Genomic DNA, 27,012 nt, shown 5'->3' with positions numbered 1-27,012 from the left:
AAGGACGCGCATGCTAATGAAGTAATGACACATTTCCCGTAGAGGAAGTGAGTAAACTGCACTTTTCTGACCCCTGTTTCGATTTTGATGGCTATACTGCCTACATTTTGGCGAAATTAATTTTTTTCAATTAGGATTGCAAAAAAATGTGTCTCTGGCGAGACATTCCGTATAACATTTTTTTGAGTAGAATAATGTAGAAACTTCTATCCCCCAATTTCCTTTCCTTTTCCAGTTTTGAGTTAAATTAAAAGGAAAATCAAACTTTGACTGGTGCTGTCCTTTATTATTCTATCATTCAAGACTCTTAGCTTCAGTGCATTCAAATATTTGTCAGTAATGATACAGAAAAATTTATTTGAGAAATGACAACAATGAAGCTTCTTGTGTGATTTTTTTTTATCCAAAGTCAATAATTACATAGGAAGCATTTTCACCATTTCTGCCATGGCATTTTTTGACGCAAAAATGCGAGGTAAATTTCACAGCCGTTAAGAAAATTACATTTTAACTCGCGTTATATTATCATTTTCATATCCAACTCAGACTGTATGGCCTAAACTGCGACAAAGTAATTAAAAAGATCTATAGAAATGTGACCATTCAATGCACTTTCGTTAATTAAAATAAACGAAAGTTGTAATTAAAATTAATTTAATAATAGATGGATTGTATACGTAATTACCGGCTATATCTGCTAAATGTAATTATATGCCATTTTACACATCAATTAAGAAAAATCGCATTTTCAAGTTCATTCGGAAAAATTCATTCGGTCACTCTTCCTATAAATACAGACTATTAATACTCATTTTGGAAACATTACGAATCAACAAGTGATACAGTGACTATGGAATTGAAATTGTTGGCTTTGGTATTTTGTTGTGTCGGATTCGCATCATGTCAGGCACCCAGACGTGATGACAAAGTAATCTAATTTTTTCGTACAAATTTGGCGGAGTCCTAATTTATCTCATTTTTAGTGGCCACCGCCAGAGCTTATAAAATTTTTAAAACCGATCCACGATAAGTGTGTCTCTAAAATTGGTGTAACTGAAGGTAACGTTTTCTTTGGCTGCACTTTGTTCGAGTTCTTTGCAATGTGAACAGTTCATTTATATAATTAAGTGTTTTCTTCATATGTACAGAGGCTATTAAAAAGTTCAGTGATGAGGAAATTCATGAAGATGAAAAACTGAAATGCTACATGAACTGTGTATTCCACGAGGGACACGTGGTTGACGATAATGGTGAACTACATTTAGAAAAATTGGCTGAAGGTGTCGAAATGTTAGGACCGGAAGTCGAAGCTATTGCCCTAGCAATGGGCAAGAAGTGCTTAAAACCTGAAGGGGAAACACAGTGTGATAGGGCATTCTGGTACCACAAATGCTGGAAAACGGCAGATCCAAAGGTTTCAATTGATTAAATATATTGCTTGATCATTTTGCCATTGCTAACGGTTTTACTATTTATTTTCAGCATTATTTCCTTATTTAAAAGCAGAATGATTTAGTTATTGCAGATTTCACCGGAATGACATTATTTGATTCATTTTGTAGTACTTTCAATACCATTTATTGAATAAAGTGTTGATTAATCCAAAAAAAAGAGTGAATTTGATTTAACAATACATCAGAAAATCTGAGACATTCATAACCAGAGTTTGCACTCCGGTAAACATGATAAGTTATATAAATAAATGTAATAGTGACAGTGACACTTTCACCATAATAAAACGATGATAACCAGGTGTATGACTCGTTTTAATAACATTATTAGTCCTGTAGCTTGTCTAAATGCGCTCCCTTAACAATATTGGGAGGTTTACAGTTATCCCATATGATTGGGAGTGAAATGTTGTTGACAAAATTCTCTTTCTCGAAAGTGGATGCGTCCAGATCATTTTTCGCGAACGGTGTCATTTTTTCTTACACAGGTAATTGGACCTTGGACTGTACTATAATTTTACGCAGCATTTTGTCTAAGAAAAATTTCCTTTTGCACAAGGACAATTACTTGGTGGATGGAAGTAATAGATCTGATAATGAAACTGGTCATATGTTTGCGGTCTGTAGCAGGTTAAGTTCTACTGTGTCAAGCCCAAACCACAAATTCGAGAAACTCACTTGAGATGTTATGAATCATGTCGAAAAACCCGATGGAAGATAAGAAGTGGTAGAGTATCGAGCCAGATAACATTCTTTAGTAATATCAGACTTATTGTTGCAAGTATTGACAAATTGTACTCTCTGATATAAAAAGATAAAGATAATGACTGTCACGATTACAGTACCGGAACCGGAGTAAGTGATGCAAGAAGCTGAAAAGGATATGCCTCCGGTGAAACATCTCTGAATCTACAATAAACGATTGAATACATATTTCGAAACATAAGTCAATTTGTACCCCTTAATATATTACGGTCTATTCGATTCTATTTTATCGTAAATATTGTAAATGTATCGAAGAGAACCTGTTCAACTATTCCAATTCTCAACTACAGTTCAATTACAATTATCTGTTGAACCATTTTTATCTCTTATATTATTTTCATCCGTCCTCCAATTTAACTGCAATGTTTGGTAATTAATTAATTCCCTTTCAAAACGCTAAAATATTAATGCTCAGATTAGCCATGTATAGTACGATTAACGAAACTATTTACACGATACCCGAGCCGCACAACTATGACATTATATGAAAGATCTTAATCATAAATTCCGTGAGGTACACTTCAAAATAAATGTAGAAATCGTGCGCTTTACACGATCATAACCAATTCTTCGATCTAACGCCGCTTACTAAATGAAAATAAATAAGAAAAAAATTGATTTTTTTTTATCAAACAAGAACACATATGGCGACCTTTCATCGTATGCTGAAATTTGAAGATATACCTTAAAGAATTCACACCAGAAAAAAAAAATCAGACTCGGCGTTATTTGAACATTATTCGTGATCATCACCATAGTGTCAGATTTCATTGGAGTTTGTGTGCTCAGTTAAATAAGTAAATAAAAAAAAGTAAGATAGACATTGGACTGTTAGACCATAAATGAGTTTTTACCATCGGGCATCGGCAGTAATCAACCAATTACTTTTTTCACTTTGCAGTAAATAAAATGATAAATTATCAGCATAATGGAACCATAAAGACCACATTTATGTGTGGATACCGTGGGTACGGGTTCTGTATTATGAACGTAATAAATATTGCAATAGCAATTGACTTTGTGTCGTAAATAAGTTATAAAAATGGTCATAACGTTTGCGACGTACTCAAAAGCTTTTTTGCGAATTCGATTTTTATGTTTTTATTCATTTTATTTATATATTCGAATCAAAAAAAAAAATTGTATAAATTGCATTGAATTCGTCTGATACTGCCTTTCCAAATTCATATGTATTATATTGCCGTATGTTCTCACATAAACATAAAAATCGGTAATAAATTTTCAAATTTCCGATTTGCTGCACTGATAATTTTATTTAATATGGGTGGTTTATAATATTTTATACCACGGACGATATAATAAAAATGCTTTTGCATAATTTTAATAAACAGAATAAAAAAAAGCCGAACGAAGCTTGTGATATTGAATTTATGCCCACTGAGAAATTTTTTGGTTTAATTTTTTTTTCTGGTTCGTATGTGCCGAAGATAAGAAACTAATTGAACTGAGGTACACACTCAGGATCGGAACTCATTATAATTTTATGTGATAAACCATAAAATTTAATGGACTTTTCTGCAGTTTTCTTTAAGTTAGTCAACATTGAAGTACCGATGCCAGTCGCATATATTTATATTCTTATCAATTCGATCTAATAACCTCATAATTTCACTGGTATATTTAAGATGGTCAGCGGTGTTATAGATATACATTTTTGGATTTTTGTTTCTTAAATCGTTTTTTAAAGGAAATGTTGAAAGTTTTATTGAAATACACGCACGGATATATCTGGTGATGTAAGAAATTGTATTTATGACGTTCATAACTTAATGCTGTTTTCGGACACGGTAATAGCTTCTGCTTGAGGCACGCTCGATAATGTGAGGTTATTTACGAATCCTTCACAGTTTTAATTATATCTGCAACAGCATCCAAGTCCACCCATTTCGTATTATATCGAGTGATGTTTTAACGATTTACAACGATGTCGAATCGGTGGAAGTGTAGTTTATATTTATTGTTTACTGAGAAATACTGAGAAACGAGGATACGAGTGCAACTGATACTTTCCACAAAGAATTTCTTTATGTGAAGCCATATGTTGGCGATCATTTCTGTCGGCTCATTTTCTTAGCCCCATATATCACTAACAATTACGTGAGTATTTTGATTGGAATTTCAATTTAAAAGAAAAAGAATTGTATCCGAAACGTTAAATTCACCTTCGTGTGTTCGAACAAACACATCTTACTGAAACAAAAAAAAGCACATTCACAAATCACAACAATAATATACCATTCCATAAAACAACCGACTCGGCAATTTTTCCATTGATAGTTTGTACCATTCAACATAATTAAAACATAAATATCTCTCAGGTCATTTATGGCATGTCTTTTTGGAAAAAAATATTTTTGCGAATCGAACCTTATATGTTATGAGGTATTCGGTTCTAATTTAAAGCATTTTTAATTAATATTTATTCATCGTTTTGGACAGGAACATGATTGACAACATTTTGCCATTGTATGGTTGTATCTTATACATTGTGTTAATGTCTTTTGTAGTTTGGTATTTGAGTGTTCGAAATTTGCTATAAAAATTGTTACAGCTCTTATAGCATGTTGCATGATTTGGGTGGTATAATAAACGAAAATAATTATATTTACCTTAAGTGGATCTAAATACAACCGCTCATGAAGAGTTATCGACCTAACGTAGTGGTAATTTCGGTTACCTTTTGTTCGATCAATATAATTAAATATTCAACTTGATTGGCCAAAAATAGAAATGCGATCTAGGATTGGGACTGTTTCATATATACCTATAAACCAAAGCCTTGGTTTAGGTAAAACTCCATTAAATTCCTAAAATTTTAACAAAATCCCTAAATTTAAGCATTCAAAAATGTAGTAATTTTTAGAATTTGGAATTCTTCTTTTCAGTACCATGATTCATGAACGAAAGAAACCAACAAACGCAATACAACAAGGTACACATGCATATGTGCACTTTTTTTGGTCATTATCCACAGTGACCACAGAGACAAGTCTGATACGTTAAAACAGTACATGGGACGAAACAAATTTGTCATCCCATACAAGCGTATTAGACTGTCCCAGACGATGTTTTTACTCTACAGTAAAGGCATATAAAAATATTTTCAGGATATATAAATGGATTGAAATTAACTGGTGACAAAATAATGATTGGGGCCTATTACTTGTAAATCGAGACAAAATGTTCCAAACTGATCTGCGTGACTCAAGTTGGTACAGTTTCTAGTTTCTACTCAATATTTAAATTTTCAATTTTTTATGCAATGTAATTGAAAAAATTAAAATACAATTAATCACCACAAACTGGTTTGAAAAAAACTCCAAACATTGTTTAGAAGAAATGGATCTAAACAACTATATAGTGCTGTAAATAATGCTAGCCTATAGATGCCTTTGTTTCTTACTTTTCTAGGTGGGTAGATGAATTTCGTAAGTAAATGTTCGTCTGTGACACCAGTCAGGTGACTAACCTATTCTTTGTACTTACGATCATACAATTCAATAATGAATTATGAAGAAAGTATAAATGGCTGAATGTGATAAATAATGTTGCATAAATCTTGTCGGCTATTAACGTTATTTTATGATTAAATAAATTTAATTTAAATTTTTACTCAAAACACACGACGGTATAAATCAAGTTGAAAAAGATTTTTAAAAACTTATTTTTTTTAACAACATTAACTACAACAGCCAACCATCTAGTTAATATCTTACACGCGAAAATATGCAAATTCATAAACAACTGACAAATATGCAAATCAGCGAAAAATGAACACAATCACGTCTTTAATTATGGCAGTCAATTAATTTAAAATTGTGAAAATTCATAAATAAAAAATCGTTTCTGCTCAGTATACTCACTTCGAGGTATAACTCACATTTTTATTATAATTTTAAGATTCTTTTTTTTGCATATTTGACTGTGGTTTTGATCATACATTAATTTGTTGCTTGAATAACCTACATCGGAAATGCATATCTGACTAATTTTCATTTAGAACAATTGATAAGAGGAAATAAGGAAACCCAAGTACATAACAGTAGTGAAGTATATCCTAAAAAAATCAAATCCGTTCGAATACTCGAAAACTCAATGGTAACTAATTTTATATGTGAAAAGAAAAGATAAGAAAATAATGTAATAAACACTCCGGAAAAAAATAGTTTGAGTTAAAATTGTAATTAATTTGTTTACAAATATATTAGCTGCATATACTATGTGTGTGTCGTTTGTTGCACTTGAGAATGCTTCTTGTATAACTGCAAATTGATAAAAACTAACAATTAGTTGAAATTAGTTACAATATTTGAGATTTTGTTCTAATAAATTCTTTTATAGATTAGAATCTTTTCAAAAACTTCACTGTGATGCAGGCGCTATTAAGTTGAATTAATTTGCCGAAATTCGCCAAAATTCGCCAAAATTCGTCGAAATTCGCCGAAATTCTCCCAAATTAAAAAATTCAAATTTTGAAAATTTTCTTCCAAATTTATGTTTTTTGAAATATTTTGCTAGTTTTGTGATATAGCATAACAAAAATATGCAAGAATCTACCAAATTCACAAATATATGTAAAATCCACAAAATTAGGACATTTTTCATCGTTTTTCCAAAAAAAAGCCATCATGGCTTCCCGGTTAAAAATACATTTCTGGAATGTCTTGGCCAAAAATATGTAACTAAGTTCTAAGATTCTTTGAAATTTCTTAAAATCATGTATAAATTCACAAAAAATCGCCAAAATTCGTCAAAATTCGCCAAAATTCGTCAAAATTCGCCAAAATTCGTCAAATTCTCCAAATTCGCCAAAATTTGCTGAAAATTCAACTAAATAGCCCCTGCTGTGATGCTCAGATTTTATAGCGCATCACCTGTTCTGAACAGTTCAGAGACCCAAGTTTGGACCTGGAGTCCACAGCAAGATAATCTCCCACCGACCAGAAAAGGTTCGAAAAGGCTCGAAAGGTTTAGTTTTCATTTTTACGAGTTGAAATACAGCCTCCCCTTACGTCACCACTCGTCAAAGTAGAAATTTAGAACCACGGAGAACAATTTAGAACAAAATAGTCAAGGACGTTACACATTCTATGAATCTTGGCGTTGGCTTAAAGTGCAGTTTGAAATTGATACCGAGGTACTTATTTTGAAGAGATGGGGAGTTAGCATAAATTTTGCATACAGATTTGAGAAAGTTAGCTTTACTTTTTTAGAACATCCAAAATTTTTTAGAATTTTTTTTAGTACCTCTCGACGAAGTCAACGTCTCTGCAACAGTTTTCACAACATCTTGACAATATTTTATCAAACTTTTTAATTGAGTTGAATGACCGTTGTTGTACCAGAGAACATAAACTTCGAAATGCTATACTTGGTAGCAATAATCATACAGTTGCAATCATAGATTAGCAAAAATTATTCTGATTTATTCCAATTTTTTCTGTCCTGCTAGTGTTAAAAGTCAACAGCTCTCTTCAATATTAAATTTTCTAAGAAATAATCGTTTGATATTAAGATTCAATATTGCATAAACGCTTCGTAAATTCAAATAAAAAACCACATACACACACTTAATCTTAGCTATAGGACCCTAATATGAGCAAATAAACACGATTGACAAGAATGTCACCTTCAGGTTGAATAACACAAAGCTCTCTGCTATAAGAACTGTTCATTGCCTTCAAATATTTTTTTTTTCTTTAATTTTCATTCACAGACAGCATAAATTAATACGGTCTAACAACAAAATAAAAAAAAGATTACTTTTATGATAACTCATTTTTAAAACCATAGATACTCACGTATGGCTACATTCCACTTCTCTTACCACCAAGCTGTTAAATCTGTTGATATATGGAATATTATTCCTCTGTGGTAAAAAAATAATGTATATGTACCCAATGAACGACTAACATATACCGACTCTAATGTTACATATAGGCACACGTACCCACCTCACCAATATGTGTATTTTATGAATTTTATTTAAGTCCCCATAGGTGATTTGATTGGTTTTTCTTTCACTTTGCAAAAAATCCGAGAAGAAAAAAATCGCTATACCAATAAAGATGTGAACAACAGCCAGACACAAGAGAATTAAACAAGTGTCTGTGGTACATGTAACCAGTATAGTTTGAGATTTTGCTCGCGTTACTTCCAAACGGGATAAAAGAATTATTTTTTGTTCTGTTGTAATTTGATTTTATTTATACGATCAGTTTGAACTGACCTAGGTGAATCATATACGCGACACGGAATTAGGTCAAACGAAAATCAAAGTGAAAACCTTTTCTTTAGCATTGTAAATAGAAATTTATTTGAAAAACTAAAACCGTTTGTTTAAAAAAAAAAGATTTTTACATTTTTTAGCGAAAATGGTCTTTGAATAATTCAAGCCAAAAATCTTTTAGTTTTTCGAGCAAAAAAAATGTCTAAAAACGACGGAAAAACATGTGATCGCCGTCGATCATGTAGTGATGTTCAGCCAGATCTTCTGGATTATGTAAATTGTGACAGAAAAATGAGTGATCCATCCGATCTCAGTCCGATCAAAACTCCGAAAAAGGTGTCCTTTTCGGATGAGCTGCCCGGTACGAATACGGTGTGCGATCAAGTGCTAATCGAAAATGAGAAAATTCTTTCACCAATCGAATATGCTATGCAACAGAAAAGTAAATACATGACCGATTTGCACAGTAAAACGGAAAGTGAAAATTTGCCTGTGAAATGTGCAGACGAGGTTGATGATGTGCACAAAATTTCGACCCTGCCATCGACGGCAATGTTCCCCAATCAACGAAAACTTTCGATTCATTCGGACAAAAGTGATAGCCTACCAGCATCGATTTTGAAAAGTCCAAACGAAAATTCATCGGATAACTCGAATATTGTTGAGGCTAGTGAGGTGATCCATGTTGATGATTCTAATAAATCAAGTGTTCAATCCGATAATGTGAAACCAGTGGAAAGTGAAAAAAGTGGTGACCGTTTTCAGATGAAAAATAAAAGTTTCCGAAAAGATGATGAGAACAATTGTAGTTTCATGGAATTGGAAGTGAGGCGTGATAAGAAACGGTGGCTTCTGATATCGGAATGCAGTGCTTTATTTGGTGAAGGAAAACATACACGCGAAGGATTTCAAAAGCTATTTTTGGATGAGGTAGGTTTTGTTCGTAGTGTTTTGAAATATACGATATGTGTTCAATCAAACATTTAAAAAAAATTCAGTAGGGAACACAGGGATTTAAGTGGTTCGACAACTTAAACCTCTTATTAAATTAGAAGTAAAAAATATTATTAATAACTGGTTTACCATTTTTTTTATTATTCAAGAGCTTAACATGTAATCGGATTTTTTTCCTCATCATTTTGCTCTTCAAACTATTTAAATAATTATGATGTAGGTAGAAATATTTACATTGTTGCTGTTGTTTTTAGATCTCGGCGTCGGGTCGAGATCTACATTTCAATGTTTTTTTTAGAATTCAAATTTTCTTTAAGGCATTGAACACCGATGAACCCATCATAGTAAATTTTATACGTTCGCTCCATGGTCTTAAAAATGCGTGTTTCTGGTGGAGTTTAATTAATTTTTTGTTACTATTGGAGTGCACGATGGTTCGAGGATTACTACCTTCCAAACGCAATTTGAAATTGTGTAACAAATTCAACAACTTACGCGATTTCATTGATGCCAAATTTTCGAATTTTCGGTTACTTTATATCATATAATCATTCGTATAGGTAGATCATACAGTGAAATTCGACATGTTTTCTGTTTTAGTAGTTGTTGCAGTTTGTAAATGATTCCACAAAAAATTTGTTTAACAAATGAAAATATAGATTTTCGAGCGAGTACCTAACCAAAATTAAGAAAATAAAAATCTAGATTTTTAGTTGTTCAACCAGCTTTTTGTGGACATGTCAAATTTCACTTCTCTCTCCCTGTAGCTAAAGAAAGCCTTTTGAAATATATTTTTCTGAAAACGTTTTCTGCTAACAGAGAAGATATAAATTTTGAATTAATTTTGGTAATTGTATTGGGTTGTCGAAATTTTAAATCGATAATAGTATGTTGTGTTACAAGTATTGTAATGTTGATTTTTTCAGCACTAGACCCAAGTTTTCCTTACAAGCGGAGCGAGTAAGGAAAATTGGGTCGTGTGCTAAAAAAATCTCATTACAATACGTGTAACACATCATGCTTTGTGCCAACCGAGAATTGAAATAGACAAATGCACAAAAATTCAGAATTTTCATTGTAAACAATCACTCTTCGAATTTGATCGATCACGTTGCTTTGCATTTTTTAAAACGAATGCTGTAATAACTCATACGAATTTCATTTCAACCCTGGTTTGAGTGTTGTAATAAGCCATGAAAACGGGTGTTTTAATTTTGGACATTTCAATCTAGTTATCGATATTGAAATCCGTCGTATTTCAATTCTCGGTGGCACAAAGGAATTTATTCGATTATTGTTTAAATTGGCTCAAATTCTTGGGAATGTCGTAGTAAACAATTTCAAAAAAGACTGTGAAATGTTTGTGGTGTGAGCATTTTATTCACTGGAGAAAGTCAAATGATGAAGATACTTGTTTCGGACTAGTCGTTTTACAGATCTGATATCTTTAAAGCGTCTTAGTCTGGTTTAGACATATTCAATCATTTTATTCAACCTTGCATATTTGGACAAAAGTAAGGTAAAGTCGAATAAACAAAGGTTTCAACGCAGTAATTGAATTAGTTGAATTTTTTGCATTTATATTTTCCATATGCTCCAACCGCTATTGCTATCTCCGACTGAAACGTAGGTATATGAATACAATCGCGGAAAATTGAATATCGAATTGATTTCTGATTTAGGAGTTGTTGTGTCTTGAAATTGTTTCTACACGAAAAAAAAGGGTAAATATTCAATACCAAGTGTAAAAAATTGATATCGAATAAATAAATGTGTCACCAATATACAATATATTTAATTATTTGCCACAAATATATTTTGAAATAATTTGTCACAAATGATTAAATATAATTGTCACAAAAAATAAAACACATTCACTTGGAAGGGCTGACATTTGGGGTTTAGCAAAATGTCAGGATTTCGCCCATTTCAAGGGAATGCGTTCTGAACAGTCTGCGGCAAATATAAATTTATTTTACATATTTTACATACGTCGAAAACCCTACTTTCCGTGTTTCAAGCACTTCTTTCGTCGCCCTCAGCATGTAAAATCCATTACATAACTCGGGATAAAAATGAAAAGTCTAGTTTTCGTGTGTTTATTGACCTCGGCTAGGCCCGGATCAACAAAACTCACACGAAAACTCTACTTTTCATCTTTTTATCCCTAGTCAATACTATGTCACAACTATAAGTATTTTTGCAGCAAACAATTATTTTCAAAACTTTTTTTTTCGCGTACAAAAATTTCGTTGAATGTAATTTTCGGATGTTTTGTTGGGATACACACTTGCGACCTGCATCGAAATACTAAAACCAGGGCCTAATATTTGTAAACCTGTTTTGTTAAAATTTGTGAAACTTTGTCAATTTTTGTGAAACTTTGACAATTTGTTTGACAAATATTAGGCCCTGACTAAAACATAAAATGAAAACCACCTTGAACAGCAACCTGAAAATATGTTTATATTCACTTTCCACCAGTGTAATTTTTTTTTTAACTCTTTTTGCTTTTGCTGACAAACTGAAAATTCGCTTGATTCTAAACCCACCCTTGTCGAAACTGCAACTCCAATTTCACTCCAATCAAATTTTATCCGACTAAGACAACCTATTGTATTTCACCGGTATTTGCATACATAGTAGAACTGGGTGCAAAAGTAACAAAGTCATACTGAATAATTGTCAAATTAATTTAAGATTAACTTAAAAAACCAATCCATGATGATCATTTATAAGCAGAAAAAAACCGAAGGAAAAAAGCTCTAAAAATTAAGAGCAAACAAAAAATGTAAAATATAAATGGCCGATATTATCACAGTATGATATTACTGAAAATATAAATAAATATTTATCGGCTTAGTTCCAATCTCCACAATTTAAACATTGCTCTATTGACTCGCTGCTAGCCGAATTACAACGTACATATAATATGTGATTAATATAAATATTTTTCATCATTTCCCAATAAAAGGTGAGACCACCTTAGACAATTTCAATGGGCAAAATGAAGAACCGGTTAAACTTATTATTTTAATACAAACTTTATAATAGACGCAACGAGAGATATCTTAGATTCAGAGAAGAAGAAAAAACAAGACATGAGACTGTACACTCTATCAACAATACACACAAAAAAATACCAAAAAATTTAAATCCATTGTGGCAGTTACAATGGGTCTATTCTCATAATTGGATTAATGATGAAAAAAGTGTGACTGTAAGACCGTTGAAAATTGCTACAAACCGAAATGATTGATATGTCATGCTATCGCGAGTAATATTTTTTTTTAATCTCTTAAATTAAGGTGTCGCTTAAATTGAGGTGTCAGTTTTTTTTTTTTAAATAAAAGCTTATTCAGTATTATTTGCTCGAAGGTATCATTTCATTGTGCGGGTGGTAGACAACAATGATCATGTTCCGTCGGTGAGCTGTCGAAAAAGTGGTTTAACAAATGATGCAATGTTTGTTGGCATTTTATTGAAAATGATTTTAGGCGAGCAGAGAGTAACATTCTTTTTGATGCTATTCGAGATGTATTGTCTGAGGTTTTCCTTTCAGAAACGTCTAATCATATGTTACGAATGAGGTAATAGATATTGTACAACTTGACAATACACTGAACTAAAGAACTATTAGATTTAATTGATTGCGATGTGCTGTTTCTAAAAGGTAAAAGTACTTACGAAATGGCTTGTTTCTGGACTCAGGTTGAAATATTCGTTTAAAAAGAAAAGTTGCTTCGAGACTAATACCTTACACAGGCTCTCTGCACTCCTATGTACGTTTCGATCTTTTCGTATACGTGCAACCAACATAATATTAATTACACGAATTAATAGCAAAAAAATATATCCAGATTCCATTGCAAATCCAATAAATTTCTTTATTCTTATTTCAATGAAATATTAATGCACGCAATAAAAGCATTAAATTTTGCATGTCAAAGCGATAACGCAAATTGAAAATAAATTCAAAATGCAATATTAAGTCGTGCATCGTGCATTAATATTGCAATGGTAACATTATAAAAAGGAAATTCTTACCAGACGAATTTTCATTAAATTTATTTAAGAGATTCATAAATCTCTTACCAGAAATTAATAACATGAAGAAGACATCAGTACGGTGCAATTAAAGTAACTATAGTAATTAAAGATCAGGTAACATATAAAAAATATTAAATAAAAAAAAATGCTCTCAAGTTTTCTATGTGTGACTTGACTATAATGTCATTGCGTACATAAAACTGTGAGCGTATATTGTTTCAACGGATAGGCTTATCTTGCATTCAGCACTTTGTGACGGTTTCAGAAAACGAACCACATTTATTATAATTGAAATTAATTACCAACTTACAAAAACCTGTCTATAAGGCTTGCACGGAGTCTCTGTTCAGATAGCACCGTATTTCTTAATTAAAAATTCCATATCATAACAGATTAACATAAACATGAAATTCATTAAGTACCTCCGGTCTTTATACTTTTCTACTTAGCCAATGCAAAATCTAGCAACATTTTCTTTTAGTTAAAAGCTGATCTTTTTGTGAAGAAGTTCATTATAATCATTATTTCCTTGGCTATGCTTTGTAAAATGCTATTATCGTGGCACTGTCGCTTAATATTACTCTGTAAAATTTATAGTGTAGGACAAATCCAGTTTTAGTTAACTCCTTGCCACTAAAAATTACTTGTTTTAAAGTGCGTTGATATATCGAGTCGTGTTCAATAACTATTGGTAGCATATGAAATTAATAAAATTTATTAAAAAGTCGCGTGATGTTTCTGACTACTTGTAATGGTTTATTAGCACCGTGTCTGTATCTGTCTGCACCCAGTCCAAAAAATAAAACAATATTTTCCATGTCAATCATAAATTCATTTGTTACCGAAAGAGACCAGACAATCAAACGATGATGAATAGCTAATGATCTTATATAGCGAAATGTGTGTTAAAACAAATGAAGTGAATGATTTTCTATCAATCTACAAAAAATCAAAAGAGCTCATAGATTAGATAATTACACTGGTAATATGCTGCTGTCTGTTAAAAAGGTCTTATATTTCTCTACAGCGACTCGAAGGAATTGTAATGACCAAAATTTACCAAAAGCATTGAAGTGATGTGAAATTTCCTTCAGCTGCCGACAAATCATTGAAAACATAGTTGATTTTAAAAAATTACTCATTTATTCATACAAGTTGTCAATAAAGACATTACGATAACTTCATTGAAAAAGGACTGTAGCACTGATGATGGTCATTTATACTGGGCTGGGATTGGCATTGAATCTTGGCCAATTTCTTACATCATTGAAGAGAGCAGTTCCAGGACATTCAGTGGCGGATGCTTGTCTATGACCAATGACCCAATAAGCTGCACGAAGATGACCCAATGAAACACCGCATGTAATCAATAAACGAGCTGCATTGCGAGCGGCAACGGTTGGTAATGCTGAGGTGAATGTACCGAAGAAGCAAATTCCGACGGATTGATTGTTATATGGTGGAGCGTGAGCACCTTGGAAACCCCAACCACGTCCTTCATATGCATTACCGTCATTGCCAACGCAGAAATTGTAGCCGATATCGGCCCATCCATTGGTGTTCATGTGGAAGTTTTGAATGTTTCTCATTTGTGTAGCACATGCAGCTTCAGTAGCACTATAAGGATATTGAATTTGAAAAACAAGTTCATAATGATAGGGCTATGGTGGGCATTACCAAGCTGATCCAGCTGTGTGATGAATGACAGCGAATGGAGCTGGTCGGATTGGCAATTGAGAACGACTTGTTGTTCTGGAACCCCATTGTGCTCTCGTTACAATTCTTGGGCAGTCTTTTGGGATTAAATTTAATAAAAATCCTCCTCATTTTGTTAAAGATATAATTTTCAACTTACTTTGTGCTTCTGCTCCGTAGAATGCGGAGAGGATAACCAACGAACAAAAGATCACTTGACGCAACATTGTTATTGAATCTGGTATTTTGACTATGACCACGGACATTTATAAGAGTGAATTTATCAATTTTCTGAGTGATTAGATAAACTAAATTCTGCGAAATGGGTGCAAAAATGCGTCAAATTGATTTATAAATCTTATCGTTGTCCATTTGTTCGATATTAAAAATCTTCTGCTTCTCTTCTTAAACATTGATTATAATTGATTAAGTGGAGTACAGCGATAAAAATTTTCTCATATGCAGGGGGCAGGGCAAATTATTAACGGTATATAAGATTGTCGATTATCGACTGATAAAAGAAGTTATAAAAAAAATCAATGAAAATTTTTGGTTGTATGTGGCGTGGCGTACACATATAAAAAATACAGTTACCGTAATAGGTTTTTTTTTTACTTAGCTTGCCACAAATAGCTTGCTTTGTAAGCAGTGATTACATATTTTTGGCACTTCGAGACACTAAAAATTTCCATTCGTCCTCTGCAGGCTTTTGTTTGCGATAACTTCAGCATATCTTATCCAAACTTTTCTGACTGATAATGAAATTGTAGATCTAAGTTTGAAAACGAGAAAAATCGCTTAAGTACTGTAGCGTCAGTTTGAAGTTTTTTTTTTCAAGATTTCCGTGTATCGAAAATCGATTAAGACTGATAAAAAGAAACTTTATTTTTCGAGAGGACTATAGAATATGGGTACAAATACTTGCTAACCCGTCACAAACGACAAGCACGTCAGCAGTATTATTTTCGGGTCTAGTACTTCTTTCATTCAAAGTAGATTTAATCAATTGATTTCAAATCTTCTACTTCAAATTCTTTGACCATACATTTTGCTATATAAGACCACATTGGTCAGAGATTGTCATTTGTTTTTGTCGTCGTGGTCAATAACAGATGTATAGCCGTTCGTAACATGTTCAGTATAGTTATTATGACACCAAGGGCAAAATTTAAATGGACGCGGAGTACACATGTTGGACACCAAATAAATTCTCTACGTGACCTAAATTACCTAAATGGAAAAGAAGGCACTCGACAGCCTAAGTTCCATGTCTTCAGAAAACTAAAATTTACTAACATCCTCGTATGGAGAGACACCCAATACGAATTTGACGTGCCTGACCGATATACATTTTTTAAATTCATTTTTTCAACGGTCAACAAAATCATCAATGATCGTCATCAAAACAGAAAAACGATGCTCTTCTAATGACTAGTGATAGTAATAACTTTTATATCAATAACTGTTTGTAACCGTTATTTTTCTGGTAGTACCAAGAAATAGTTGTTCCCATGAGTTATCGAATTGTTATCACCGACGCTCGTTTGTTAAAAGTGCATAGCTTTTCTGTTTTCCTATGCCTTCCTATGAATTGTTAAAAATTTGTACGGTAGCGTTGTGTTCTATAACTTAGATAAAAATCAATAATATACCGATAACACTAAGGCTAAACACTTGGTCATCTAAAAATAAAAGCTATGAAACATCTGGAGTGATTTTATTCTGATTGGAATGCGAAAGCATTATTTTGGCGCGATGTCTTCATGCTTTTGAACGACTATTGGCGATAATTGTTTATTTTTAAAAATACACTTTGGACTTAATGCGATAACTTTGTAAATTTTTTCTTTACTTGAAGTATTCATTCAACTATAACTTATCAGTCCATATCAATTGTTATAGACTTTCAAATTTACAATCAATGTGCTTATCATTCATCATTTGCGCAGACGAATTTACAGATACGTTTCTGTTCAATTGCTTAGATCGGTACCTATAGACCATCGACAGTTTGTTTGCCTTCTTAAAAAATTATTGTCGTAAACACATCTTCACGTGTACAGAAAAAGAACAATGTTGGAGTGTTTTGTGTGTCGTTTCTAACTGAAGTGTTGGTGCCAACTGTTCCGTGTATTTTTTAAGATATCGAGAATCTGCAGCAATTTTTCTCTGGTTTTGTCTATTGGAGTAGATTCCGAATAATTTTTTTTTTCGATCAATTTTTTTGGCCACGTTGGTCAGGTAGGAATAGAGATGTCCTTTTTCAGTATAACGAACGTTGTACATGTGTAACTACTATTAATTGCTAAAATTGATCCGAAAATGTTGAAAAATAAAAATTATCCGGAGTCTAGTCCCAAAAATTGCCATCTGCAGTGCTTAAGTTAAAACGGAATTGTAATCATTTTCGTTAATAATTAAATAAAAGCGCTTTCAGACCCGGATTTGTGGACTTATCATTCAACATTTAATTCGAATCTACCTATCCCATTTTACCCATAAATCTCAGCTACTTTAAAATGACTTCGTCTTTGTGTGTATATTATTCAACTCTATAAAATATGCGTATTTGTGCGTCTGTCGATTTTATTGAAATATTTGTTAAGGTCACATCATGTTACTACCAACTATCATCTTTATAAAAAGAGAATACATTTCACGATCATTAATCAAATTGTTTGATTTTCGACCACGTTCTTCTATACATTATGGAACCAAATTTGTGTTGAAAAGGTTAATTCATTGTTCAGTCAGAGTGTTCAGTAAAGTGTGATTCTTAAAAGACAGAGAATTAATAGAAGAAAAAAATAATAATTATAAGACGTGATGTAACGGGTCAAAAATTTGTGTATACGTTTAAGACCCGAAAGCACATATTTCTGTTCTGCTAACATTCAATTAATTATCTTTTCATGTTATGAAAACAGTCAGCACTTTTTTGTTTGTTTTGTGCGATAGAGTCACTGAGGAAACAGTAAAATAAATAATTGAAGTCAGTCACATAATGATGAATTGTAACTCGTATTGTTAGACGTAGACGAGTGAATATTTATTTCTCATCTTTTATTTAGTACAAAAAAAACTGTTATTTTCCTCCTTTCTTCTTATCCTTTTTCCCAAGTTCCTTTTCCTGTTGAACCTCAATTTCCATTTCAATTGCTCTTTGCTTCCTACGACCTAATGGAGTTTTACTCCACCAATTTGTAAATGCTTCCTCTTCCTCTTTGTATACCGGATCCCTACTGCTGCAGAGTTAAATAATTTTATAAATTAAGGAAATGAACACAGAATGTCTGAAATAATCGCCTCACCTTAGTGCATTGATGAGTTCCAAGTGAGTTAACGGCTGCACTCTTAACTGTAAATTCCGTTTACAAGTCAAAACATCTTTGATGCAACCTACAACCGAACCAATCGTGTATCCATCTGACACTTTTGCGATGGCTCCAGCATCAAATTGACTGTGTATACCGCTGTATTGCCTAATACAATTAAATGAAACTGCTGAATAAAGGTGCCTTAATACAACAAATGTCCGTTAGCACTATTTTACCCTAACAACTCCTTCCACACAAACGATAAAGTACCATAGTCTGGTCTCGGAATATAAATGAAACGATTGTAAGTTTGTTGAAACAGTTTTTGATCAGCTTCCCACGGCGCTGACGAAGTGCCGATAAATATAACTTTGTCCTCGGCAGCAATATTTTTGATCAGTTTTGGTAGATCTTTTTTCAATCGCTTCGGATCGGTTCTATCCCCCTTCGGTACTTTCTTCATAAAAGGTTTCTCGGCATCGTCCATAAATATCACCGATGGTTGTAGCAATCGAGACACTTTTGTGACGAGATGCATTAACATTATCAGACCCGATTTGCCAGGATATTTTCCGACTATGTTGGCTGGAGTTAAATCAAATAAAATTCCACCCACTTCATTGCACATAGCATAGACCAATGACTTCTTTCCTGAACCCTTCGGACCTGCGATGAGAATCGAACGAATGCATGGTGCAAAATTTCGGATCGTATCTGAGCCTAGTGGCAAAATACAATACTCAGTCATTACTTGACGAATGTCGCCAGGAGTAGGATTGATGCCAGATCTCTCCTGAAATTTATCAAATTATTTACTGGGGACATTCGATAAACTGGTGTTTAACTTACACATAAGGAACGATCTCCCAAAAATGAATTCAAACTTATTTCTGGATATTTCTTGATGATACCATTAGCAACGAGCTCTTCAAACAAAGATTCAGTAGTTCGGTCAGGAGTCAAGTCCTTTTCTTTTTTCTTCTTGCTTTTCTTGCCGCTGCGACGAGTTTTCTTACTAGCTTTCTTAGATTTCTTACCTTTTTGTGCTCGATCTTTGTCTAACGCTGCTTGAAGCATTTCCAATTCTTGACGCATCATCTCATCGATAACTTTTCGTAGTTCGGATTCAATTTCGTTGAATTTCTCCGCATATAACATGTCAGCATAATATGTCTGCTTCGCATTCGTACTTTCATCTTTTTCACGCCAAACCTCATTATATCTGTAAGTGCCGATAAACGAGAATGTGAAACCAATTTTTTTTGGGCGAGTGAACAACCATACTCATCAATTCCCGTTTTTATATCTGGCAGAAAGATTGACTGGGACGTTTTGAATCCGTTGTCAAAACTCTCTTCCACATTCAAATCACCAGACTTGGTTGGAGTCTTTGGTTTATCCTTTGTCTTCTTTGAGTCTCTCGATGAAACAGCCGATGAACGACTAATATCGCTTTCAGTCGCTTTAAAGAAGATATAAAAGCGTAATACAATTTCCATTATCATTCTGCTCTACCTACCTTGTCTGCTCAGCAAATGCCTAGAGCCTCCATTGTCTTCAGATGGAAAATCGGGAAACTTTCCTGTGCGTGTAAAGTAGTCACGAAACCATACTCTAATTTCATCCGTTATTTCCTCGGTGAGTGGTACGGTCTGCTTCGTAGATATGTCTTCTCGCATAGTTTTTACCGTCTCGGTGTAAGCTTTTTGAAATTCTTCTTGAACTTCGTACCGCGATTTCAGGGCCTATTGTGTGGCATGATATTGGTCATGTTTTTAAAGAATAAAATCAATGTAAGGTGGTCTCACATTTTCTGTTTCCTCATTCGGCACATTTTTTTTGTCGTTCGGTCTGGGAATCATGCCAATCAAATACATTTCTTCCAATTTCCTTCGACGCGTTTTTCGTCTTGTAGCAAATCCTCGCCATAATTTTTGAATTTTCATTGCCGCTAACAATCCATCAGTTTTTTCTTTAACACCGTCAGGCTTTCCTTTCTCCTTGAGCATTCGAATTTCTTTCATGAATTGAGCTCTGCGGAATAGTCAAATTTTGTAAAAATGAAGTAAGGTGTAATCAAAAGACACATTCAGAAACTAACCGCAAACGACCCTGCCTAGCTCGTTCATGCATTTGAATTATCTTAATTGCTTCTAGCTCTGTCAACTTTTCTTCAACAAATTCTTCCTCCAACCAACCAAACTTTTTCAACAAACTATCGATAAATCGTCGACGCTCATTAATTTCTGTTTCTCTCTCCCTTCGAAAATACTTTGGAATCCTCAGCTCAATATCTATCGGCGTTAAATTCAATGCACTCATTACAGAATCGTTGTAATTAAATTCAAACATATCAATTCCGACCAAATCATGTTTTATTTCAATTACACGTCCCAAACAAGAGTCCAACAATTTCTTAATTAAAATTCGCTTTTGCGGTTGCACCATTTCATCGTATATCTGCTCCAATCGATTTGCTATTGTTATATACTTAACGTAGAGTTCAAATACGGTTTTATGCACAGTCGATCTGTTGAAATCCGGTTCAAGTGCTTGATTCTCGTAATCTTTAGCGGCTAACTCTTCGAGTTCTTTTTGGGTGGTCTTCCACAAAACATTGAATGTGTTATTCGACATGATTTTATTCAACCAGGTGTCTTGTTGGCAAACTGAACTATAAATGAAGAACAAACAAAAACCGTGTTTAATCGAAACAAACAGACAGCAGTTCCGTAGTTATACGTTGCCATGGAAAATGTGTTTGATTTGAAGTTCATGTAGTATTCATGATATTGTCCCGAATATTTTTTAAACAAATTTTCCCTTATCGATCTATTGATTGTGAGTTTGTTGTCCCAAATTAAATGAATTCCAATTTATTCTGCTAGGCTGCCTGCAGAGAGTACATAATTTTAACTTCGTATAAAAACATGTAGCTCCAGCTAAAACCTGAAACCGTTTTATGGTCTAGTCCAATTTTATGTTCACCTCTTCAACAAAATGACGATGCAATAAAAAAAGTATATCGGCGGCTCAGGGGCCGTTCATAAATTACGTAACGCAAAAGAGGGGGGGAGGGGGTATCAGTCTAGCGTTACACAGCATTACAGGGGGGAGGGGGGGGGGTCTGACAGTAACGTTACGTCACGCAACATATTTCGTACTAAAAAGTCTGTGCAGCGAATCTCGAGTTTCAAATACATGGTTTGTAACATAAAAAAATCAAATTACAACATTTAAAATAAATTGAAATGTGCTTAAAAACTTGCACATTGCAACATTATTTTTTAGTAGGTGACGCTCGAAACTTATCAGCATGGACATTTCTAAATTGTAAAAAAAAATCCGAAGCAATCGTATACATACAATCGTGTAGGTTTTTGTAATTACTGTAAGAAAAATATCAATTTTTTCATGAGTTGCGTTACGTAACAAACCGGTGGAGGGGGGGGGGGTATGACCTTGCGTTACACTAGCGTTACAGGAGGGGGGGAGGGGGTCTTGAAAATGTCAATTTTTGCGTTACGTAATTTGTGAACGGCCCCTCACCACATCAGCGCATTTTACATTGATCTATCCGCAGCATTACCATGCCGCGACCGTATATGATTATTTCATTTCGTTCGGCATTTCGCAGTTTTCATTATAATTAACTGTTAATATGCGATTAATAAGCATAAATGATTGTACAGCAATATATATATGAAGTAGCAAAACGTTCATTAAATTATTATTTTTTCGTTCTTTCATTACTTTTTTGTGCATTATGTACGGGTCTTCTGGTCGAGAAAGGATTTTTTTTCTTCGTTACACTCAATTCGATCAAGCTGCAGAGCAGACGGAAACTTTTGTTTTAAATGAAAAAAAAATTCAGGTACTAATGTATTACACATTAACTGCTCGATCGGTGAAACAGATCATGTAATTGGTAAAAATTATTAAATATTGATAAAGAGTAAATAAAGACATTAAAAATGTTACGGTTATAAGTGGTCATTTAAGGTGCACATAAGATAAATGAAAGGGATTTGCTCTTTTGTACTGCGATTAAAATAAATATTGTAATTTTTACAATGTGAACATAATTTTGAAGTCAAGATCGTAATCGTGAAACGATGACTGGAAGGTATCTTGTATCCGCAATTTGGAGGTAAGGACAACATTTATGAACTGGATCTTTTTATGGTTTTTACCCAAATACCGATTAGTTGATCTGATTATTTGAAATAATTTTTACGAATGAAATACGACCAAACGAGTCGGTATTGTATATAATTTGGATTATTTTCGTTGTTGCATTGTCTGTTCGTATCGGACACAGAAAGAATTCGAAAGGCACATGTAATATGCTTTCCAGTTGCTTGTAACCGAAATGTTCTTGTGAAAATTTAACAGCAAGTTATTTCAATTATTTCTTAATTGACATTTTGTTATGTGAAGAATTTATGTTTTTATTGAATTTCTTACATTTTATTTCACATTAAAGTTTAATGAAACAAAATTGAATTATTGTACTAAAGGGATTGTTTACAAGTTTTTCGATAAATCGACATCGAACCGCTACACTCAAAGAACATACGTTTAAGGTAAAGCTGTTGATTTGATCGAAATAATCGAATCAATTCGTAAAATATGAAAGCATCTGCAAGATAAATCTGGTTACATGAATACGTTGTTCTCAAAGATCATAATGATCTGTTAACGACATCAACGTCAAAAATAAACGGTTTCATGAGTCTAATGAGGTTTTAAACACTAACATTAATGTCAAAACAAATGAAGTAAAAGAGTTTGTTTTAAATACCATGCGATACATAAAACAACAGGAGTAACAGATTGAATATTACGCTTGCCGTTTCCGAAAGGTTATAACAACATTCGTACGACAATAAATCGTTAGTGTCTAAAAACAACATTAAAACTAATTTATTTGAACCTCTACATCACAAATGTACAGACGACTTCTTTGATTTCAAATAAATATGTTAAAATACCATCTTCAACGGTAAGCAAAATGCATTTATGTGAGCTATTTGCAATCATCATCATCAATCAAAAGATAAAGACGTTTACGTAGGTTATAAATACGTTGGAAATCATTACGCGTCTTCTTAGATATTATTATCTGCGTTGTGAAGTTGTTTGTAATCAATCACCTGTACCCACTATAACCCGTCATATAAATAGGAAAGATAATTTTTCAAAAAAAAAATCTATATCCGCAAATGGTATACGTAATAAGAAGCTGTTCAACGACACTGACGATACATGAACATGTTGTTTACTTTGTAATAAGTATATTTCGATAGACTAGACTTTTATCAACACTATTCGAAATAGCTGCTTCTGTAATATTCATTGCCAAGCGCGAGAAGGCACGTCAATGTGTTAAGATTCTTGATTTAGGTCAGTTCAACCGAAACCACTGCTCTATTCAAAAATTAATCAGTGGAGAAGGATATGATCGAGAAAGATACAACATCCTTCAGTTCATTAATTTTTGTTATCATAAATCTTTCATGTATGTAAGGCATATCATTTTTCTATTATAAAAAAAACACTCTTTTTCCAATGGTATTTGAAATTTATGCTTTAAAATGCTAAATTTATTACATCACAGTTGTAGCTAAAGGCGCATAGTGTCATTCAAAAATAATCACAGCAAAAGCTTTTTTTTTCATTACATTTTTTTTCTCCTTTATTTCATGCATTATTCATAAGCTCTCCGATGTATACCTATATAGTATGAGTCGTCGACTAGGCTATGTTGTTTACAATTTCACATGCATAAATATCCGACCAGATAAAATGCATTTTATGATTTATCGTTCATACAAAGCAAATATAATGCTATTTATGTAAACGCAATGGTTAAGAACTATAAACAGTGCGAGAGGTCTTCGTCGAATTATTAATAAATTTAATGCATCAATGTTGTACATTGTTTATTTGCGCTGTGTACGTATAACAAAATAGTCTATAATTACGGATGTAAATGGAAATGGGTGGAGAAGATTTTAATTAAACTTGAATTATTCGCATTGCGATGTTGGAACTAATTTTGATAATCATTTGATGCATGACTGTCAATGTGAATGTTTGACTTTCAATTAGCATTTTCAATCTGCAAGGTAACATCTGCCTCGAGACAATGTGCAGAACCTTGTAATGGTGTGCGCGGGACCAGCGTTACAATAGTTTCACTCTTTTAGTTCCACTTTTTTTGTGGAACTAGAAAAAGTGAAACTATTGTAACGTTGCATATATGCGGCGTTACAATAGTACCACATTTTTAGTTTCACAAGCTAGCGAAATTTGAAAACGGCTAGCTTGTGAAACTAAAAAAGTGGTACTATTGTAACGCCGCATATATGCAGCGTTACAATAGTTTCACTTTTTTAGTTTCATTTTTTTTGTGGAACTGAAAAAAGTGGTACTATTGTAACGTTGCATATATACGGCGTTACAATAGTACCACTTTTTTAGTTTCAATTTATTTTTCAATTTCCTGAAAAGTGGTACTATTGTAACGCTGCATATATGCGGAGTTACAATTGTACCACTTTTTTTAGTTCAACTTTCCAAATTTGTCTAATGGTGTATGAAGGTGGAAGCACACAGTATAGCTAAACAACTGTAACTAATACTAATTAAGAAGTCCTGCGTATATCTTAATTATTTTTATTCCTGTAGGATATCAAGTTTTGTGAAATTTCTGATACTGACATGTCGGTATTGACTTTTTTAAATAAATTTATTAATAATTTTTTATGAAAAGTCCGAAAGAAAGTACTTTAGGCTGAAAGATAACGCTCCACGTTTTCGTAGGTCTCCAAGGTTTATAGACTTTTTATGTGGAAGCGAAAGAATAAGGCAAGTCGTATATCCTGAGTTCAGCTTCTGCTATTTTAGATTAAATAAATGATACTACATGTTGTTTGCAGAGCCTGATGAAATCGAAATGCCATTTGTAGTCGTATTTATAGAATGTTCATACTTGACCTGCTTTTGATCCAATTGGAAGCCTATCTGGAAGATTTTCGTATAAAAGCTGTTACGTGAACAGTAACCCATAGTGCGTCCGCTAAAGCAAAAGCTTGTGTAAATTGAGGTAAAATTGATTTTAATATGATCCCCCAAAAAACCCAGAAGGGTAAAAGTGTGACGCAAGTCCTTGTTTCTGCTTACAAAATAACTGATATCGCTGAGGGTGACGCATTCTGAGCCTCAACGCAAAAATTTTATCAACAAAAAATTGACTCAAAAAACTTAGTAAAGAAAATCTTACAAAAAAATTGCGTCACAACTGGCAGATGATTCAGGGTATATTTTTCCCTATTTTAACTATTTTCGGAACAGTAGTTTCCTCAACATCTGCCACTTGTGACGCAATTTTTTTGTAAGATTTTCTTTACTAAGTTTTTTGAGTCAATTTTTTGTTGATAAAATTTTTGCGTTGAGGCTCAGAATGCGTCACCCTCAGCGATATCAGTTATTTTGTAAGCAGAAACAAGGACTTGCGTCACACTTTTACCCTTCTGGGTTTTTTGGGGGATATCAGTTCTTTTGGAAGTTTAGGGGTAGGGGTCACTAGTTTTGTAAGCTTCTCACGTCGACTACAGCTCAAATCCATCGAAAAATACGGTGGAAGTTAGGAAGTGCCAGAGAAATCATATGTCATCCCAAAATTTAGGAACCAACATTGGAACAACTCACTTATATCGGAAATACCCCAAATCCATCAAAAAGTCCGATGGAAGTTAGGAAGTGCCAGAGGAATCATCTGTCATCCCAAAATTTAGGAACCAACCTTGGAACACCTCATTTATATCGAAAATAACCCAAATCCATCAAAAAGTCCGATGGAAGTTAGGAAGTGCCAGAGGAACAATCTGTCATCCTAAAATTTAGGAACCAACCTTAGAACATCTCACTCATGTCGAAAATAACCCAAATCCATCAAAAAGTCTGATGGAAGTTAGGAAGTGCCAGAGGAATCATCTGTCATCCCAAAATTTAGGAACCAACCTTAGAACATCTCACTCATGTCGAAAATAACCCAAATCCATCAAAAAGTCCGATGGAAGTTAGGAAGTGCCAGAGGAATCATCTGTCATCCCAAAATTTAGGAACCAACCCTGGAACACCTCATTTATATCGAAAATAACCCAAATCCATCAAAAAATCCGATGGAAGTTAGGCATTGCCAGAGGAATCATCTGTCATCCCAAAATTTAGGAACCAACCTTGGAACACCTCACTTATATCGAAAATAACCCAAATCCATCAAAAAGTCCGATGGAAGTTAGGAAGTGCCAGAGGAATCATCTGTCATCCCAAAATTTAGGAACCAACCTTGGAACACCTCACTTATATCGAAAATAACCCAAATCCATCAAAAAGTCCGATGGAAGTTAGGAAGTGCCAGAGGAATCATCTGTCATCCCAAAATTTAGGAACCAACCTTGGAACACCTCATTTATATCGAAAATAACCCAAATCCATCAAAAAATCCGATGGAAGTTAGGAA

General features: G+C 33.4%; 4 protein-coding genes across 6 annotated transcripts in view; 2 read left to right on the top strand and 2 right to left on the bottom strand.

Moving 5' to 3' along the window:
• Window positions 1-767: 767 nt before the first annotated feature.
• LOC119081535 (pheromone-binding protein-related protein 6-like) lies at window positions 768-1,601 on the top strand. Its single transcript, XM_037190537.1, has 4 exons — window positions 768-928; window positions 984-1,059; window positions 1,149-1,414; window positions 1,483-1,601. Exons 1-4 carry the CDS (start codon window positions 851-853, stop codon window positions 1,498-1,500), a joined length of 438 nt encoding a protein of 145 aa, XP_037046432.1. The 5' UTR covers window positions 768-850; the 3' UTR covers window positions 1,501-1,601.
• Window positions 1,602-8,359: 6,758 nt separating this feature from the next.
• The window catches only part of LOC119081530 (NADPH oxidase 5), a 57,735-nt gene continuing 39,082 nt past the window's right edge, over window positions 8,360-27,012 (top strand). For all 3 annotated transcript variants that reach the window (XM_037190533.1, XM_037190531.1, XM_037190530.1), the window contains exon 1: window positions 8,360-9,396. In XM_037190533.1, coding sequence (XP_037046428.1) covers window positions 8,665-9,396 — 732 coding nt within the window. In that variant the 5' untranslated portion in view covers window positions 8,360-8,664. The remainder of the gene's footprint in view (window positions 9,397-27,012) is intronic.
• LOC119081533 (peptidoglycan-recognition protein SC2-like) lies at window positions 14,591-15,477 on the bottom strand. Its single transcript, XM_037190535.1, has 3 exons — window positions 15,326-15,477; window positions 15,148-15,262; window positions 14,591-15,087 (listed from the first exon to the last, which is right to left on the bottom strand). Exons 1-3 carry the CDS (start codon window positions 15,429-15,431, stop codon window positions 14,688-14,690), a joined length of 621 nt encoding a protein of 206 aa, XP_037046430.1. The 5' UTR covers window positions 15,432-15,477; the 3' UTR covers window positions 14,591-14,687.
• Window positions 17,637-21,263, bottom strand: LOC119081534 (dynein regulatory complex protein 11). Its single transcript, XM_037190536.1, is given in 7 exon segments — window positions 17,637-18,410; window positions 18,477-18,647; window positions 18,719-19,272; window positions 19,332-19,704; window positions 19,767-19,944; window positions 20,002-20,516; window positions 20,584-21,263. Coding segments are annotated over 7 exon segments (2,487 nt in total). The 5' UTR covers window positions 21,120-21,263; the 3' UTR covers window positions 17,637-18,250.

The sequence above is a fragment of the Bradysia coprophila genome, unplaced genomic scaffold (genome assembly GCF_014529535.1).
Source record: "Bradysia coprophila strain Holo2 unplaced genomic scaffold, BU_Bcop_v1 contig_358, whole genome shotgun sequence".
NCBI classification, from domain to species: domain Eukaryota; kingdom Metazoa; phylum Arthropoda; class Insecta; order Diptera; family Sciaridae; genus Bradysia; species Bradysia coprophila.
This window is presented reverse-complemented; position numbering and strand designations above follow the sequence as displayed.